The sequence below is a fragment of the Psammomys obesus genome, unplaced genomic scaffold, assembly GCF_907164565.1.
Source record: "Psammomys obesus unplaced genomic scaffold, mPsaObe1.curated_primary_1811, whole genome shotgun sequence".
NCBI classification, from domain to species: domain Eukaryota; kingdom Metazoa; phylum Chordata; class Mammalia; order Rodentia; family Muridae; genus Psammomys; species Psammomys obesus.
Genome location: NW_026590764.1, coordinates 1 through 20,683, shown reverse-complemented (window position 1 = coordinate 20,683; position 20,683 = coordinate 1). Strand labels below are relative to the sequence as shown.

General features: G+C 38.1%; 1 protein-coding gene and 1 non-coding gene across 2 annotated transcripts; both read left to right on the top strand.

Moving 5' to 3' along the window:
• Window positions 1-2,593: 2,593 nt before the first annotated feature.
• On the top strand, window positions 2,594-18,961 carry LOC129678118 (cell division cycle and apoptosis regulator protein 1; the record flags this gene model as incomplete). The annotated part of the gene is made up of 9 exons (XM_055608801.1): window positions 2,594-2,723; window positions 3,491-3,652; window positions 6,653-6,878; window positions 7,385-7,498; window positions 8,008-8,174; window positions 8,911-9,121; window positions 9,928-10,011; window positions 14,279-14,464; window positions 18,770-18,961. Coding segments are annotated over 9 exons (1,472 nt in total), but the record flags the coding sequence as incomplete, so codon positions are not given.
• Window positions 7,815-7,877, top strand: LOC129678119 (small nucleolar RNA SNORD98). The gene has a single exon (XR_008720323.1). It is a non-coding gene; the product is annotated as a small nucleolar RNA SNORD98 (small nucleolar RNA).
• Window positions 18,962-20,683: the final 1,722 nt, after the last annotated feature.

Below are 20,683 nucleotides of genomic sequence, written 5' to 3'. Positions count from 1 at the left end.
CACACACACACACACACACACACACACACACACACACACACACACACCCCCATGCCCCTGAGTATCGTGACTTAGTTATTTGCAAAAAATGCTTGCCAACTTGTTTTAGGTGATTGTATTCATAAAGATTTTTAAAAAATTCTCTTACGTTTTCTCTGTCAACTAATACATATTATTATTATTTTTTTAATTGTTTTAGTTTATGTGTATTTTAGTGTGAAGGTATCAGATCCCTTGAAATTGACGTTACAGACAGTTGTGAGCTGCCATGTGGGTGCTGGGAATTGAACCCATCTTCTCTGGGAGAGCAGCCAGTGCTCTTAACCACTGAGCCATTTCTCCAGCCCCCTCATCACTGTCTTTGTTATTGAGACAGGGTTTTTCTGTATAGCCCTGGATGTCCTAGAGTCGCTTTGTAGACCGGACTGGCCTCAAACTCACAGAGAGCTACATGCTTCTGCCTCCTGAGCGCTGGCATTAAAGGCATGTGCTGTCATGCCAGGCTCGTACTCACTATCTCAAAGTCTGTTGCCAGAAAAATATTTTGCTGAGAGATGGTGAATTTCTCATATCATAAAAAATGTTATATCTTGTTTTTCATTTTGCATAATATAGTTCTCTTTACTTCAGAGACCTTTAAATTGAGTAATTCTTTTTTTTTTAAATTTTATTTTAATGTTTATTTTATGTGAATTAGTGTGAAGGTATCAGATCCCTTGGAATTGGCATTACAGACAGTTGTGAGCTGCCATGTGGGTGCTGGGAATTAAACCCAGATCCATTTGGAAGAGTAAACAGCACTCTTACCCACTGAGCCATCTCTCCAGCCCCTGAGTAATTCTTATACTGACCAAATTCTTATGCTGAGCAACACCAGGCAGGAGAGAGAAAGATTTAGTGGGAGAGGGGATGCAGTTCTCTTAGCTGCTTCCTGCTGGCTAGGGTTGGGTTCATTGGAGCCAGTCCAATCCCCTTGTTTCAGGAGATCTTCAACTTTGTGTCTCTCTGGGCTCTGACATTTATTTTCTCTCCAGAGTCCTCAGATTCAAACTATCTGCAGCTGGCAAAGAACTTGTCTCACAGCCCAAATGAGGCAAATAGTCTGCTGCTGTGGACCATATGAATCAGCCCCACATTCCACACCTGGGACCAAAACAAAAACATGTTTATAGCCACAACACTTTTGTTTGAAAATATATTATTTTTTAAGAGGTTTAGATTTATTTACTTTATTGTACATGTATGAATTGTTTTGTCTGTTTGTTTGTATGTGAACTGCATATGTGCCTGGTGTCCAGGGAAGTCAGAAGAAGGCTTCAGATCTCCTGGAACTGGAGTTGCTGGTTTTGACCCACCATGTAGGTTCTAGGAATTGAACCCAGGTCTTCTACAAGATCAGCTTGTACTCTTAACTACTAATTGAACCACTGTTCCAGCCCCTAAAATATATTCTTAAATCTTATAAAATATGAAATGTTGAAAAGATGAGAATTTAAATTTTGCATTGTCTAGAACACTGACTCCGGAGTTACCAGCCAACTATGTGGTATGCACAAATACAGAAAGGCAAAGAACTCTGTACACATAAAAGAAATATTTTTAAAGATTGTTTAATAAAATAAAAATGTAGTTGTTGAGGCCTGGGATGCAGCTCAGTAGTAAGTAGTACTTGCTTTCCACTGATTGATTATAGTCATTATTAATAGCTCTAGACTTAGGAGCCAAAGGCAGTTTTGTTTTTAAGAAAATTTCATTAGAATTCTATTGTTTCTTTGTTTTTGTTTTTTGAGACAGGGTTTCAATGAAGCCCTAGCTGTCCTGTAACTTGATATATAGATCAGGCTGTATTTGAGCTCAGAGATCTACTTGCTTCTGTCTCTCTAGGATTAAAGGCATGAACCATCACACCTGGCAGAAAAGAACTTTGAAACACATTAGTTTTTGTTGTTTTTTTTTTTGTTTTGTTTTGTTTTTTTGAGACTGGGTCTCTCTGTGGCCTGGAACTAACAAAGATCCATCTGCCTCTGCCTCCAGAGTGCTAGGATTAAAGGCGTCTACCACTGCCCAGCCACTTTGTATTTTTTAACATAGATAATTTTGCTTCCATTGTATCAACGAGGTTGAGTTTATTGTCCTATATGGAAAAATAGTTATTTATGTTATTTTAAAATTAAAATTTTTAGTTTTCAGTACCAGGGAGAAATCACCGAACAATACTGCTTCCTTTAAAAAACTCTATTTTGGGGGCTGGAGAGGTGGCTCAGCGGTTAAGAGCACTGGCTGTTCTTCCAAAGGTCCTGAGTTCAATTCCCAGCAACCACATGGTGGCTCATAGCCATCTATAACGTGATCTGGTGCCCTCTTCTGGCCTTCAGGCACATATGCAGACAGAATACTGTGTGTGTGTGCATGCATTCATGTATATGTATGTGTAAATAAATAAAATCTAAAAAGTCATCTATTTTGATGACTTGAAAAAAGACAACTTTGGTGAATCTCGCTTCCTTGTTTATATTATTCAGATGTGGAATGTATTTTGAGCTTTGTTTAACAATTTTTGTTTGTTTGTTTTTTTCTTTTGTATCTGTTGAAGCTGGCTTATTGCAGCCTCCTGTTCGAATAGTGTCACAGCCACAACCTGCACGGAGATTAGATCCACCATCTAGATTTTCAGGAAGGAATGACAGAGGGGATCAAGTACCTAATAGAAAAGATGACCGAAGGTATGTTTGAAAATAACATTGTAGGGGCTAGAGAGATGGCTCAGTGGTTAAGAGTGCCAACTGCTCTTCATAAGGACCCAGGTTCAATTTCCAGCACCCACATGGCAGCTCACAACTGTCTGTAACGGATCTGACACCTTTACCATAATCACATAAAATAAAAATTAAATAAATTATTTTTTAAAAAAACTGTAACATTGTGGGCTGGAGAAACAGCTTAGAGGTAAGAGCACTACTGTCTGCTCTTCTGTAAGCCCAGGTTTGGTTCCAAGCGTCCATATGGTGGCAGACAACCATCTGTAACAGTAGTTCTGGGGTTTACCATCCATGAGGTGCACAGACACAGGCAGACAAAACACTGATTTACATAAGACAAAAAATTTGGAGGTTCTCCCAAGCCATCCTGGTGTCTATAACAGGAAAGAAAAAAATTGAAATAACTATGTAGCCTTGGGTGGCCTAGAACTTGTACTAGATCTACTTGCCTCTGCCTTCTGAGTGTTGGGACTAAAGGTATACACCACCATGCTTTGGCAAAAACTATTTCATAATAGTAGCAAATATTAGCAGTTTGTTACTACTACATTTATTTAATATCTGTTGCCATGGTATATGTGTGAAGGCTAGAGGAAAACTTGGAGGAGTCTGTCCTCTCCTACCATGTGGTTTCTGGGAATGAAACTCAGGTTCTCAAGCTTGATAGTAGTACCTGTATGGCTGAGCCATCTTGCTGGCCCCAGAGTAATTTTAGAAATCCTTGCTTTAAGTCGTGAAAGGGACAGAGAACGACGCAGATCCCGAGAGAGATCACCTCAGAGGAAACGTTCCCGGGAGAGGTCACCCCGGAGAGAAAGAGAGCGATCCCCTCGGAGAGTTCGTCGTGTTGTTCCACGCTACACAGTACAGTTTTCGAAGTTTTCTTTGGATTGGTAAGTCTTCTTTTCTGTGGTTTGTTCGTTTTAATTTTATTAGTGACATTGTTTTATATAATTTTGTATAGAATATATATAAGTGAAGTTGTTTGTTTTTTTTGTAAAATTATTTTGTAATATTTCATGCTGTTTATCTGAGGGCGGAAATGCAGTTTGAATTTGGAAATTTTGCTCTTTAAAAGGGGAATTATTTTTGAGTACACATTTAGGATAGCAGCTACTTAAAAGAAGCACCTATAGGTTTGGGCTATAGCTTGGGACTAGAATGCTTTCCTAATGTGGAGGTTCTAGGTTCAAGTTCAGTACTGAAACCAACTAACCAAAAGCATTCCTTGCAAACAATATAAAATGTATGTATCAGTGGTTTTTATTTTTGTTTATTCTGAGATTTAAATATATACATTGCGTATTTCAGAAAAACCTAAAGGGAACAAAAAGCACTTCCCCAACCTCCAAAACATTGCTACATGGAGAAACTTTTTTCTTTTCTTTTTTTTTTTTTTTTTTGTTTGTTTGTTTGTTTGTTTGTTTGTTTAAGACAGGGTTTCTCTCTGTGTATCCTTGGCTGTCCTGGACTCGATTTGTAGACCAGTCTAGCCTCGAACTTAGAGATCTGCCTGCATCTGCCTTCCCGAGTGCTGGGATTACAGGCACCTGGCTTGAGAAGCTTTTTTTTTTATTCTACTTGTTTTCAGTAGTCAGTGTTTTTCTCTGAAAAGCTGGTAATAGAATAGCCATCTACCTCTTAATTGCATTTTCCCAATTTCATTTTACTGTCTTTATATAAGTTCCCAGAACATCAAATGAACCAGTTGCAAATAAAAATTGAAAACTCTTCATCTGTAGTTCTAGAAATCAAAACTTCCTTACACTAGTATGATTATGAGCTAGGAAAATGAATTGTTTGTACTTAACCACTGCTTTATTATATATGTTAACACTTTGGGGCAAGATGTGACTTGTTAATTTAGTGTTGAAAATTTTTTACATAACTTTCTTTCTCAGTACTCTGGAGGCAGAGGCAGGTGGATTTCATTGAGTTCAAGGTCAGCCTGGTCTACAGATTAAGTCCAGGATCCAGGACAACAGCTAAGACTACACAGAGAAACCCTGTCTTGAAAAGCAAAAAAAAAAAAAAAAAAAAAAGCCTCTGAAGGTTGTGGGCTGAAGCGATGTCTCAGCAGTTAAAATAGCTTATGGTGTTTTTGTAGAGGACTTGAGTTTGATCCCCAGCACCATTTCTGGCAGCTCACAACTACCTTTGCACATACCACGAACAGACTTACATAATAACACATAATTAGAAGTGGTAATAAAATAAATCTTCAGGTCTGGGTAGATGGCTCAGCAGTTACGAACACTTGATACTCTTTCAGTGAAAATGAATTCGGTTCCTAGCACGAACATGGAGTTGCCCATAACTTCTGTTCCAGGAGATCCCATACCCTTTTCTGGTACCTGTGTGCACATGGTGCACACACACAAACAGACATGCAGATATATATAAAAATTTAAATCTTAAAAACAAACCTAGTGATGTGTTTTCCACTTTTCTGTTGTTCTGACAGTGGAATCTTAACGGCAGTGGTGTTGTATCAGCAGCTGTAAATGGTTTGCCTATACATGTCTGCTGTCCCTAGTTAGGTATTGAAATATTGGCACTGTTTTGCAACACAGCACCCTTTGGATGTTCTGTAAGCCTTTTATTACCTAGCCACATCCACAAACAATCTATTTCTTTCTCTCTCTCCCCCCCCCCCCCCGCTTTCTTTGTTTGTTTTTCAAGACAAGGTTTCTCTGTGTATGTGTAGCCCTATTTGTCCTAGAACTTACTCTGTTGACAGGACGGTCTTGAACTCAGATCTGCCTGCCTCTGCCTCCTGAGTGTTGGGATTAGAGTTGTGTGCCACCACCATCTGGCTTTATTTTTTTGTTGCTGTGAAGAGACATCATGAGCAAGCCAACTAGAGGGTAGTAGATTCCGTGACCGTCATGTACATTGCATGGCAGCAGGTAGACAGGAGTGGCTGTGTCAGAGTAGCTTATCTATGAGCACAAGGCAGAACTAGAAAAAGATAACTGAGGATCTCAAGGGCTTTTGGAACCTCAAAACTCACCCCCAGTGATACACCTTCTACAACAAGACCACCCCTTCTGCTCCTTCCGGGGCAGTCCCATCAACTGTAGACCAAGCATTCAAATATATGAGCCAATAGGGTCTTTCTCATTCAGACTACTATAACTGTTCAGTTTCAGGGGGATCTGACACCCTCTTCTGACCTCCCCAGGTACCAGGTATTTACCTGGTACACAACACGTATAGACAAAATATACATACACAGTTTTTCTTACAAAGGCATTGTCAGATACAAACAGCAAGAAAAGTCCCTCTTACATACTAATTTGTTATAGATACAGATCTTTCATGTTTATTGAAGGGGTGTGATGGTGTAGATAATTTTGAGCTAATTTGGATTTTGCTTTCACATGATTTTGCCTTTAACATGAAGTCTCCTGCCTGCCTCTGCCTCTGGAGTGCTTGGATTCAGGTACCATCACACCTGACTTGTGACTTTTTAAATTTAAGTATATTTAATCTAGACACTTACTATAGAATAAAATTTTAGTTTTCTATGTAACTTAAATGTTTTGTACGTAACGTAAATGTGATTGAAAGATATTCAAATACTAACTTGGTACCTTTCATTATTTTTTGTATACATTTTTGTATGAACTGTAATTCTTTTCAAATATACATACTTCAACTGAGGGAGAAAAACTTTCGTGCAGATGTTCTCTGGAATTCGTCTTGTAGTTATTTCAGTGGGTCTTCTCTAAGGAATTAAGTTGGACACAAAAATAGAGAAGTAAAGTAACATGTAGATACCATTAAATAATGTATGTATGTAGATTTGAATCTGTTCGTTTTTACTCTGTCAAATTTTATATAGCTTTGGTCGTAAGGCTGTTTATTCACTACTTATGTCTGTTTTACAGTCCCAGTTGTGACATGATGGAACTAAGGCGCCGTTATCAGAATTTATATATTCCTAGTGACTTTTTTGATGCTCAGTTTACATGGGTGGATGCTTTCCCTTTGTCAAGACCATTTCAACTGGGAAATTACTGCAATTTTTATGTGATGCACAGAGAAGTAGAGTCCTTAGAAAAAAATATGGCTGTTCTTGATGCACCTGATGCTGACCACCTGTACAGTGCAAAGGTTTGTATTCCATTGTGATACCGTTCTGAATTGATAGCATTTGGAATTATCCTTTAGAAACTGGTTGTTAAATAAAAGACCCAAATCCTTATTTTCATTGCCTGCTTTTGTATTAGCTATTTAAAAATGTTATTTGAATTCCTGTCTTAATTCTTAAGCTATAAAACAATGGCTGTTGTTGTTGTCATTTTAAACTTCAAAAATGTGAGCAAGTTGATGTTGAGAGTCATATAACTTCCTATAGACCTGGATAAAACTTAAGTGTTGGTGAGTGTGGTAAATACTAGTCTTCAGGGTAGCTTTCGGGATGTTGCTTAGGTTGTCTGTTTTAAAAGATTGATTTGAAAATGTAAGGTTGATAAGTCATCTAATAACACTTTTTTCTGTAGCGTTTACATTCCATTTTTAGGGAAATAAATCTTGTATGTGTGATGTTTAGTAGTACTTTTCATTATTTTTACGTTACTTTAGACTTTTGACAGGATTGAATTATTTGACCATAATAGGTAATGCTGATGGCTAGCCCTAGTATGGAAGATTTGTATCATAAGTCATGTGCTCTTGCTGAAGACCCCCAAGAACTTCGTGATGGATTTCAGCATCCTGCTAGACTTGTTAAGGTAAAATAAAATGCTTATTTGGTTTTAGTTGTGTATTTATTTATCTTAGTTCTCAGCTGTGTTTACCTAAGATTGAGAACAAACACATTTTAAATCTTGTTAGTTATTCAATAATATTAAGTCTACTTTCATATAATTAGAGATATTTTTCCCGTTGTGGACCATGGCTGTGTATTTCTGTGTTTCTAGTTTTGCTGAGAATTTGATGCAGTATACCTGTAGCCTAGTAGAATCTGTTGGCTGCTGTTGGAATTTGTGTTTACACATAGCTTGTTTCTTTAAAAGAACTCTTTTGTGATGAAGCATGTTAGAGGATGGGTTATGATGTAAATCCTATTCCATTGCTGAAATGCAGTGTGGAACATGATGAACTGAACTCTTCCTTGACTCGCAGAGTCCAGAGGTAGTAAAAATGATACTGGGAAGGTTTGTACCTTTCCTTTCCAAGAATCTATTTATAATTTGATGAGCTACCTTATATATGTAAGTGATTCTTTGTTATGAATTAGTTTCTAGTGGGCATGAAAGGCAAGGATGAAGCCATGGCTATTGGAGGCCATTGGTCTCCTTCGCTGGATGGACCAAACCCAGAAAAAGACCCCTCTGTGTTGATTAAGACTGCCATTCGTTGTTGTAAGGCTCTGACAGGCATTGATCTAAGTGTATGCACACAATGGTAAGTACTAATTCATTTCTTGATTAGGAATATTTTTTTAATAGTTTATGTAGCTGTTCTTGTCAATCAGCGCCCCCTCCCCTTTATTTATTTTGTCAACAATGGTCATGCAGGTAATCTCAAAGGAAAATCCCCATTTGTAGCAAAAGTTTATTTGGTGCCAAAAATGTTTTGGGAAAGGGGCATTAAGAACTAATCAAAATACACTCAAAATTTAAATGTTTTCTTATGCTGTACTTTGGAAATTGGATGTATGTTGAAAATACTTTTCATTTCATGTATAGCTGGAGAAGATCGTCCAGAGAGAACTTCATTTCATTATAATTTCTTTGTTATAAAGTGATGTAGTTGCTGATTATTTTTGTTCAGCCATATTTTCTCTTGAGGCTTATTTGTCCTGTATATTTTAGTATATTTCTTAACATTTAATTGAGAATATTCTTTTTTTAGCACATGAAATCTGAACAGCTTTCCAGCTTCTTCAGGTATTCTATAAAATATGGGTAGCTCTGTAATCAAATCAGAAAATTCTTTGTGGAAATGTATTCTTTTAACCAATAAACTATTATACAAATGTACCAAAAGAGGAACTATGGCTTCTATAATTTTTTTTTTCTTTAGACCAACCTCAAGTTCTTGCAGCAAAATTTCTTTACTTGATGTGCTACAAGTGAACTAGGGTCTTTAAAATGTATTGTAGAATTTTTTTTCCAACATGCTTCTTCCCTTGCAACAGGTACCGTTTTGCAGAGATTCGCTACCATCGCCCTGAGGAGACCCACAAGGGGCGTACAGTTCCAGCTCATGTGGAGACAGTGGTTTTATTTTTCCCGGATGTTTGGCATTGCCTTCCCACCCGCTCAGAGTGGGAAACCCTCTCCCGAGGATACAAGCAGCAGCTGATCGAGAAGCTTCAGGGTGAACGCAAGAAGGCTGATGGAGAACAGGCACTGAACGCTAATCCCTTTTTCTATTTCCGCTTCTCACAGGCACAGGAACACAGGCACAAATGCACACCACACACTACATAACAGACACACATGGAGGAACATAACTGGTAACAGCGACTGGTAATCCAGCTTTCAGCAGTATAGTTGTATATTCTTTTCTCATAAAAATCTTTGTCTATAATGCTAACTTAAATTTAAGAGTGCTGAGACCTCAAAGAAAAAAATTGTGCTTATATTGCACAGAATTTTGTTTTTATCATAGGTCTATTTGCTGGAATCTGGGACCAGTTGTTGAGCAAGATTCAGTATTAAGCCATTTTAAACATTTTGCCATTTTCTAAAATTTAAAAAATTTTCTCTTTCACGGTCATCAGTTCTAGTCATGGATATTTGAAATTGGACAACCACAAGTCTGAGAGATTTGAAATTTCAGGCTATGTGGCAACGTCTTGGGTACATTTCAAAGGTCTGACTAAATCAGTCTTTGGGTGGCTTGAAAATTAGGGCAGATCACACACTGTGTGGTTAGTGGAGACCGGCAGTGTCTGTGTATCCCGATATCCTTTGTGTTGTAATTTATCACCCTTTTGTGTTTCACAGATCTGGCTATGATTGGCTGATGTCTTTGTGATCAGTTAAAAGTGGTAGAATGTATGTATGTGGACTTGCCTAAATAATAACTTTAGGAGAAGACAATCTGAAACATTGTGACCTTGCACAGATCAGCAACAGACTTTTAAAAATAAATTACTTATGTTTTAAGGTTTCAGAATAGTAATGTTGTTCTCAACTTTGTATGTTAGGATGAAGAAGAGAAGGATGATGGTGAAGTTAAAGAAATTTCTACTCCTACCCATTGGTCTAAGCTTGATCCAAAGGCAATGAAGGTAACTGAAAATGTATTCATATTTCATACACACACACATAATAACAATGAATAAAAAATATTTTAAAATTCTGAATTTCTGAACAGAATGAGTAAATATGTTGAGTGAAAGAATTGTTTTAACTAGAAAATACTCAACCAGGTATGTGGTGTCTCTTATCCATTATCTCGGGTTTTAGGTGGCCACAGCAATAGGATTGTCATGCATTTCAGCAGAGTGAGTTTTAGGCTAGCCTAGGATGTAAAGGAGGACTCTGTCTTTAATAGGGGTAGGACATGGTGGTACACACCTTTAATCCCAGCACTTGAGATGCTATCTTGGCAGCTATCTCTTGAGTTGAGATCTGCAGAGCTAGTTCTAAGACAGACAGGGCTAAACAGAGAAACCTTGTCTCAAAAACAACAACAACAACAACAAAAAAACCAAACAAATAAATGTAGGATGTGGGGTATTCAATGTTAAGTCCTCTGGTTTTCTATCACTAGATATATTGTGCCTATATTATAGTTCAGATATGTAGTGTCTGTCAGTGCCTCCAGTATATGTGTTGATTGCACTGTTTTCTGGTTTGGGAAGTTTCCAGCACTGCAGGATTTCTATGCCTAAATAACCTAATGAATGAAAAAAACAAAGGAAAAAGATAAATCTGTCAAGGTGTAGGTGGCACACACCTTTAATCCTACCACTTAGGATACAGAGGCAGGGAGGCCTTCAATCAGGAGTATTCAGGGGTCAGAGGAGTTGGATTTCTGAGTTCAAGACCAACCTGGTCTACAAAGCTGAGTTCCAGGACAGCCAAGACTACACAGGAAAATCTGGTTATTTATTTATTAGTTGATTACTTTTTCAGGACAGGGTTTTTCTGTGTAACAATTCTGGCCGTCTTGGAATTGCCTTTGTAGACCAGGCTAGCCTCAAACCCAGAGATCTATCTGCCACCTTCCAAGTGCTGGGATTAAAGGCATGGGCCACTGTACCTGGTGACAAATCTGGTTTTTATAATAATTTTCAAAGTAAAATGTAGGTAAATTTTCTACTAAACTGGGAAAGAAAATAAGAACTTAAAAAAAAAATCTTTAATTGTGGTAGCTGTGGTAGTGTTTCTGTGCACTGGGCTATTAGTTGCTTATCTGTGTTGGGTCTGTATTTTTGAGACAAAAATGCCATGCAACTCTGGCCTAGCTGTAGACCAAGGTAGTTTCAAACTCAAAGAAGTCTACCTTCTGAGTGCTGTGATTAAATATATATGTCCCAGGACATCCAGCTTCATTGCTTGGTTTTTAAAGTTTGATTCCTTCCTTCCTTTCTTCTTTCTTTTCTTCTTCCTTCTTTCTCCCTTTTTTCTTTCCTTTCTCTCTCTCACACATTTGGGGAGGTAGCATTAGTTTGCCATAACAGGTGTGTGGAGGTCAGAGGACAGCTTGTTGGCTTCAGGGATCATGCTTGTATCATTAGGCTTTTTGAAAAGGCCATTGAACTGTCTTACCAGGCCGCTTTGTAAATTTTTTTGTTGATTTTTATTTGCTTACTTTTTTTTTTTTTTTTTTTTTTAAGGATAGGATTACATGTAATCTGAGGTGTTCTCAAACTTGCTGTGTAGCTGTGGATGGCCTCAAACTTCTGAGGCTGCTGCTTCTACCTCCTAATTGCTATAATTGTGTGGGTGTGCCACCAACACCATGCCCAACATGTGTGTAGTTCTAGATTTATTTTCCTGTATATTTTGCCTGCATGTATGTATGCAGGTATGTATGTGCAACACCTCATGCTGGTACCTGCAGAAGCCAGAAGAGGGTGTTAGAACTCCTGGAACCAGAACCCAGATCCTCTACAAGGACAGCAAGTACTTTTAACTGCTGAGCCATCATCTCTCTAGCCTCTCAGTTGATTTTTGAGATGAGGTCTTGCTATGTATGCCACTGCACCCAACCTGAAGTTGTTTTAAAATATGTGCCAGGCCCAGTGTGGTAGAGAATGCCTTTAATTACAGCAGTTAGGGAGGCAGAGGCAGGTAGATCTCTGGGAGTGCAAGGCCAGCCTGGTCTACAGAGCAAGTTCTAGGATAACCAGAGCTATACAGAGAAACCCTGTCTTGAAAAAAACCTACAAAATAATAATAGTAAGAAAATAAGAAGTGGCTAAGCATGGGGGCTTTGTTTGCAGTCACAATACTTGGGCTGAAATTAGAGAATAATGAGTTTTAGTTTATATAGCTAGACAATGCCTCAAAAAAAACAAAAAAACAAAAAAAAAACAACCTGTATTTCTTTTGATTATTATTAGCATGTACTTTTTTTTTTTTCAATTAAACATAAAAAAAAATCTTACCCATGCTTATCCAATATAACCTAAATAAATTCATTGGTAGGATTCAATGATGTATCTTGATGGATATAAACTTTTGTCACTAAAGCTGATTTGAGTTTGATTCCCAGAACCTACCAATTGTCTTCTGATCTGTATTTATACACTATAGCACACCCTTCCCCTAAATAAATAAATGTAGTAAATTTTTTTTTTTTACTTGTTTCTTTCTAGTTGCTCTCTACTGGGTACAACCATGACTCCATGGTTATAATATGTTACATGGAAAAAGTATATCTTACAAAAATTAAAAAGAAAAGCATATCTCATTCTTTTTCAATTAGCATTAGTTTCCCAGTATACTTTTTGCTCGTTTTTCAAGACAGGGTTTCTCTGTGTCACCCTGAATATCCTGAAATTCTGTAGACCAGGCTGGCCTCCAACTCAGAGATCCACCTGTCTCTGCCTTCTGAGTGCTAGGATTAAAGACATTATGCCACCACACCCAGCCCCAGTGGAATTATTTTTAAACATCACATTCTATTGAATATAGATTCTGTGTTCTGTTAAAAATATTTATTCTCTATTGGGCAATTAAGCTATTTTACTTTGGGGGCTGGAGAAATGGCTCAGTGCTAAGAACATTCTGTGCTCTTCCAGAGGTCCTGAGCTCAATTCCCAGCAACCGTACGGTGGCTCACAATCATCTATAATGGGATCAAATGCTGTCTTCTGGCCTGAAGGCACATATGCAGGCTGTATACCATATAAATAATATTTTAAAAAGTAAAATAAAATAAATAAAGATATTTTACTTGGAGCTGGAGAGATGACTCAGCATTTAAGAGCTGTTCTTCTAGGGAACCCTGGGTCAATTATTTTTTTTAAAGAAATATTTTACTTGGGCTAGGCATGGTGGTGCACATATTTAATTCCAACACTCAGGGAGGCAGAGGTAAGCAGATCTCTGAGTTTGAAGGCAACCTGTTCTACAAAGCAAGTCGAGGACAGCCAGGGCTCTGTTACACAGAGAAGTCCTGTCTTAAAAAAGCAAAAAGAAAAAGGAAAAAAAAAATACTTTTGCCAGGTGGTGGTAACCTGGCTAAATATGTATATAGAAATATACATATTTCTTTAAGACAAATTCTCATGATATTGCAGAGGTTGGCCTCAAATAGGGGTTCTTGGCATGTGCCATCTTACATGGCTTAAAATGTTCTTAAACATTTTAAAGCTTTTTTTGGGACCTTAAGAGATAACTAGGTACTTAAGAGAGGACATTGCCTTTTTAAAGGACTAGAATTCAACTCTCAGCACAAAATGTAAAAGCACATTAAAAATAAAAATGTTCTAGAGCCAAGTTTGGTGATGTGTTGTTTGTATTTCCAATACATCAGAGGTAAAACAGGAAGATCTAGAGTTCAAGGCCTGCCGCTTACATAAGAAAGTTTGACCAGTCTAGGCTATATGAAAACTATCTCAGTAAACCAAAAGTGTCAGGTTGATGGCTTCCTGGATAAAACTGCTGCCGTGTAAGCCTCACAAGTAGAGGCTAATTCCAGGAACACAAATAAAACACCACCTGTAGTAGCATCCCGAAAAAAAAAACCAGAAAAGGTGGACTCTGCTTCAACATGGTAAAAGGCAGGAACTGACAAGTTGAAAGTTGTCCTCTGACGGGAGCAAGTGCCAAGGCAAGTGTGCATTTGTGTGCATACTGAAAAACAAATTTTGAACTAATTTTCAAATATAATTATTAGTTTGAATTTTCAAAAGCATTGTATGGACAGTGTCTCTTCCACTAATTTTTTACTTTTTTAAACAGGGTCTCACTGTATGTAGCCCTGGATTGCCTGCAACTCCTTATGTAGACCACAGTAATCCTGACATTAACAATCAGACAAAAGATAATTTGTTTTCTTTTATATCCTTTCTTCTGTGTTTTTGTGCTTAATATATTTAGGTAAATGATCTCCGAAAAGAATTAGAAAGTCGAGCTCTTAGTTCAAAAGGACTAAAATCCCAGTTAATAGCTCGCTTGACAAAACAGCTTAAAGTAGAAGAACAAAAAGAAGAGCAAAAGGAATTAGAGAAGTCTGAAAAGGAAGAGGAAGATGAGGATGATAGGAAGTCTGAGGATGATAAAGAGGTATGTAGTCTGTTTGCATACTGGGATGTTATTAATATTGTTTTAGAGGGAGCTTTTGGAACTTGTGACTCAAATTGTGTGTGTATAGTTTTGAGTTATAATTTAAATACTGTGAAATAAAAACTTTTTTAAAGACTGTTGTTTTGCAGGCTCAGGCTAGTCTGAACTGAGTATTCAGTACTCATGAGGTAGAAGGTCTTAAAATTGAGACTAACCTGGGCTACAGTGAGAGTTTTCCTTCTCAAAAAGGGAGGTGGGGAGTACTTGGGGTACTCAGTGGTTAAGAGCATTTGCTTTTATTAGCAGAGGACCTGAGTTCAGTTCCTAGCACCAATATGATGATGGGTCATGATTATTTCTTAATCCAGTTCCAGGGAATCTTGCTACATGCTCTTCAGGATTCAGTCTATATAACCCTACCTAGCAAGGGCAAGGGAATGGAGGAAGGACAGGCACACATACAAGAGAAGCTGTAATCACAAGGGGTTTTTAAACCAATAACACTGCAGCCTGAAACCTTATCGTGTTTATTAAGTACAGCACAGAGAGTTTGGCCAATCTGGACTGGAGATCTCTGTAGGCTGGCACTCTCAAGCTATGAACACCCAGGAGGAGAAAACTGCAGTTGCTAGTTTTTGCACATAATGATTAGTCACCTATAAATACTCGTACACAGACTCCCAAAAAAAGCTTTGCCACTGCTCGTGAGCATGGCCCCTATGTATAACTGCTTGTCCATCCAACTTACTGTTGGCCAGTTGGTGTCAGAGTCCTTGACAGGCCTTGCTCATGTCAAAATACACATTCACTCACTCAGGGCTTCCTCTACTTTCTAGGATCTACTGCCCTCTTTTGACCTCAGAGGGCACTGGGTATCTAGTTAACTTACATACATATAGGCCAAACACTGGTACACATAAAATTAAAATTAAAAAAATACAGAGCACAAAGTTATAAAGTAACTTGCCTAAGAAAAAAGTTCATTTAGTTAATGAAATACTGTCTTAGAGTAAAGGAGCTTACCGAGACATGACAACCAAAATTTTTTTTGTGTTTATTTGAGAGGGTGTCACCAAATAGTTCAGACTGGACTAGAACTCACTGGCCAAGACCTTGTGACTTTGCTTTTGCTTCTTGAGAGCTGGACTTACAGACTTCTTCTGCCTGGCTAAAAAATATTTTAAAGTTTGCGGAGCTTGGAGTGTAGCTCTATGGAAAAGGACTTGTCTAATGTTTATAAGGTTCTAAGTTAGATTTCATCATTGGAGGAGAGAGTAAAGAGTTTTGGATATAGTTGGGAAAATGTGCTTATTGTGCTAAATGGAGGTGACATTAGATAATATTGAAGGTAAAGTAAGATAGTTCTGTTAGAAAAACGAGGAACCTGAATTTGGATTTTCAGCATCCTTCTAGAAGCTGGGCCTCTAACAGTGGGGCTGCAGTGAGTAGGAGGATCTCCTAAGCTCACTGGCCAGTCAGTCCAGCCAGCTGGTGAGCTCTGGGTTCAGTGAGAGACCCCGTCTCCAAAACTATGGTGAGGAACAGGAGAAGAAAACACCTTAGCCTCCACATGCATTTCCATGCATGTGCATTGACTACACTACATACGTTCACACAGACACTAAGGAAGCTGAGTTAATTTTTTGATTATATATTTGCAATTGTATAGTAGACATAGGTCTCTTGAAATTTATTCCATGGGAGTAAAAATGGTATCTAAGAGATAAGTGTTGGGTATAGTTTTTTGAGATAAAGCTTTTTTTTCTTTTCCAAAGAGTGGAAAAGATGGAGTTTTCTTTACAAGTTGATTATAGACAGTTCAGGAAAGGGAGGAGGAAAATTTGTTTTTTTCTAAGAATAGATAAGAGATGTACTAGAACTTCAGTCCTTTTATGATCTCCTTTTCTGGTCATAGTTGTTAGTAGGTGTCTTCAGCTTTAAGCCTAGAAAAGGCAGACTAGGCAAATAAAGGTCAAATTAACTCTATATTCTACTTTTGGGCATAAATTTTCAGATGATTAACATCTCTTTATACAGAGCAAGTACAATCTGACCCAGATGTTTTTATTTGTATAAATGTTTTTGCTGCATTTGTATATGCTTGGTACCCACAGAGATCAGAAAAAGACAGTAGATCTCCTAGAACTGAAGTACAGATGGTTGTGAGCCACCATGTGGGGGTTGGAAAACAAACCTGGGTCCTCTTCAAGAGCAACAAGTGCTCTTAACCATTGAACCATCTCCAGTCCAAAGTCTTTTTTTTTTTTTTTTAAGCTTATTATTGTTGTTGTTATTGTTGTTATTTGTGTGTGTATAAGTCAGGAAATGACACAACTTGGTTCTCTTTCTCCACCTTGGGTTAAGGTGTGAGAAGTGGGCAGGGCACACTAAACTGGGTCTTCAGGCTTCCATGACAAGTGCTTTTCTTTTCTTTTTCTCTGTATAGTCTTGGCTGTCCTGGACTCACTTTGTAGCCCAGGCTGTGTCTGAACTCACAGAGAGAATCTGCCTGCCTCTGCCCCTGGGCGCTGGGATCACAGGCATGTGCCACTACATGCCACACCTGACTAAGTACATGTTCTTCATGAGTCACCTCATTGGCTTTTGAAGTCTTTTAAAAAATTTTTAGACGTTTTGTTAGGTTTTATACTGTGGAGGTGATACTCACCGTAGTTAGTGTTTACTGTGTGTTTAAGCGTGTCCTCCAAAAATTCTGATCTTCCTTTTATAAAAAATCACTTATATTCATTCATTCTTTTGTGTGGAATTGAACATGCCCTTGAAATTGCCCAGATGTCAGAGGATAATTGCTAGAGTTGGTTTTCTCCTTCTATTCTATGGATCTAGGAGAAAACTTGGGTCATCAGGGTCAGCAGCAAGGTCCTTTACTCATTTATCTGTCTCTCTGCCCTGCCCTGCCCCCCCCTTTTTATTTTTATTTTTTTTTAAAGATTTATTTATTTTATTTGTATGAGAGCTCTGTTTGCATGTACACCTGATGGTTGTGAGCCACCATATAATTGCTGGGAATTGAACTCAGGACCTCTGGAAGAACAGACAGTGCTCTTAACTGCTGAGCCATCTCACCAGCCCCCAACTCCCTTTTAATTGACTTTTTGAGAGAAGTTACTATTGACGTGACTCTGGCTGGCCCTGACTTCTCTATGAAAACCAGGCTGTTCTTTGTTCGTTGTCCTCCTGTCTCAGACTTTTCACATGCTGGGGTCACAGACGTGTGTTGCTTAGTGGTTTTTTTGCTTGTTTTTGAGTCAGGTTCTGTTTGGCCCTGGCTATCCTCAGAACTCTATATGTTATCCAGGATAGCCTTGAAGTTAGAGATCTGCCTGCCTCTGCCTTGTGAGTGCTGGGATTAAACGCTTGTACCACCACTACCTGGCTGCTTTTTTATTTTAATAACTCAGCTATAAGTGAGTAAAGCTCAGAGGTTCCTCCTCAGTATCACCAAGTATGAGAGTTTGGTTATGAAGGGGACAGGATTCTGCTCTGGCAGACTGTGCTATGCATGCTGATCAGGAACTTCCTGGGGACATTTCTTAGGATAAAGCTTTCCCTGAGTGACAGCAGGCAGTTCATGGATTTGTGGTTTTCTGTTTTATTTCATGGGTTATAAGTATCTTTTGGATGATGATACTGTTACAGAGCTGGTCAGGGTATGAGCTCTTTCAGCTTATGCCACTGCTTTGTAGCAGGATAAGGTGTGTACTGTCCTATCCTAGCTCAGGGACATACTGTTCCCCAGGAAGGCTTGACATCCTTTGGTGAAGTTATTTCTAGAAGCCAGATGTGTTCATGAACACTTGCCGCTAAGCTTTACAACAGCAGTTCAATCTCTAGGACTCAGGATGGAAGGAGAGAAACAACTCCCTGACCTCTGACCCCCACATGTGTATTTCTGCCCCCTTAAATTAAAAAAAAAAAAATGTAAAAAAAGGAAATTTAAGAAACAGAATTAAGAGCCATAAAAGGTACTGTCTGTGTTTTTAACCATTATGGCTAGTATAATCACTTTAAGAAGTCAGACTTTGATTTCTGTTTTGGAACAAGATCTCACTCTCCCAGCAGAGGCTAGTCTGATAACTACTCAATATGTAGCTAAGTTGGCTGGAACTCAAGGTCATCCTACTGCCTCTGCTACCAAGTGTTGGAATTACAGTTATAAAACACCACACCCCGCTCTTTCTTCTTCTTCTTCTTTTTTTTTTTTTTTAATGCTAGAGTACATTTTGACACAGGTGCACTTTGTACATTGAAGCTTTAACATGACTTAAAATTTCAAATGTGTAGGAAGAAGAAAGAAAACGTCAAGAGGAAATGGAACGCCAACGTCAAGAAAGAAGATATATTTTGCCCGATGAACCAGCCATAATTGTACATCCAAACTGGGCTGCAAAAAGTGGCAAGTTTGATTGCAGCATCATGTCTTTGAGTGTCCTTTTGGATTATAGATTGGAAGATAACAAAGAGCATTCATTTGAGGTAATGTTAAAGTTTTAATTAGGATCCAAATAATGTCTAGAGTTGTGACTGGACGTCTCTGGCTGCTCTCATGGTTTTTCTTTGTGTTTTTGCTCACCGTTATTTATTATGAAAAGTCACATTTGTCTCTTACAGACACAATAGACTAACTTTGCCCTTTCATTCCTGTGGTGTGTTTTTGTCCTTTGTATTTTCTTGTAAATTAACAAATTAGATCTCAGTTGTTCTTTGTTTTCATTTTGTTTTGGTTTTTGGAGATTCTCTCTAGTAGTTATAGCTGATCTTGAAGTTCTTTTGTAGCGAGCCTCTTGAACAAAGGTTGGTTGTCTGGCCTCTATCCTCTATGCTGCAGTTACAGGCCTGTGTTCTCATGCCTGTTCTAAGGCATTTCTTGAGAAGTGTGTTCTTTTATCAGAAGATACATAATGAGTTGTCTTTTATTTTATTTTTACTATATGGTTGTGTCTTGTCTCCTGGATCTAGAATTAATAGATGTTTGTAAACCACCATGTGGTTGCTGGGAGCCAAACAAGCTCCTGGAAGAGTAGCCATCGTTCTGAACCACTGAGCCATTTCTCCATAAAGCCCCTAGTTCTCTTTCTTAATGATGGTATAATTTTTTTTCTTTAGAATTAAACTTCTGTGTAATGAATTTGAAAAATTTGTGGCTGGTTGGATTGTAAGAGAAAATAAGTTATCTTTTTTTTTTTTACGTGCTTTCTTTTTTTATTAAGTAATTTTTTAAAGATTTATATATTTATTATTATTTTCACATTATTTTGCCTGCATGAATGCCTATATGTTAGAAGAGGACAAGAGGTCTCATTATACATGGTTGTGAGCCACTGTGTGGTTGCTGGAAATTGAACTCAGAACCTTTGGAAGAATAGCCAGTGCTCTTAACCTCTGAGCCATCTCTCCAGTCCGTGTTATTATCTTTCAACCTTAGTTTGTGTTCTGTATTGTCTGTCTGTCTGTATATTTCTCATTTCTCTCTCTCAACAAGGTCTTACTATATAGTTCTGCCTGGCCGTGAAAACACAAAGATTCACTTGCCTCTGCCACCCAGGCATGCATTACCATGCCCAGCTCTTCTCTTATGATAGTGTGACTGCTTGACCTCTAACTTTGATCTGTACATCCTGCCGCTTTTTTACTTTTTTACTAAGTGTCTAAGATGGCCGTAAACTCAGTTTGTAGTCCACATAGGCCTTCAGCTCATGATTATTCTGCTTCACCAAGAATAACAATATTTGTATTCTGTTTTTATATGTTTATTGATCTCACACTTGCTTTGTGGCTCAGGTTGGGCTTGAACCTCCTCTTTCCATCTTTGATATATGGGATTACAGGTATGAAGTACTGTATCCAACTCTAGTTTTTTGAGTCTCATCTGACCAAGGATGATGATGAACTGTTGATCGTCTTGCCTTATCTCCCAAATGTTGAGATTACATGAACATATCACCATGCTGTGCAATATTTTTATGTCTTTAAAACATTTTTTATGCTGGGTAGTGGTGGTACACACCTTTATTTAATCCCAGTACTTGGAAGGCAAAGGCAGGCAGATCTCTGAGTTTGAGGCCATCCTGGTCTACATGGCAAGTCCAGGACAGCCAATGCTATACAGAGAAACTTGTCTCTAAACCAAACCAAAACAAACAAACAAACAAAAAAAAAAACAATAAAAAAAGTCTTTTTACACAGGCCATGATGATG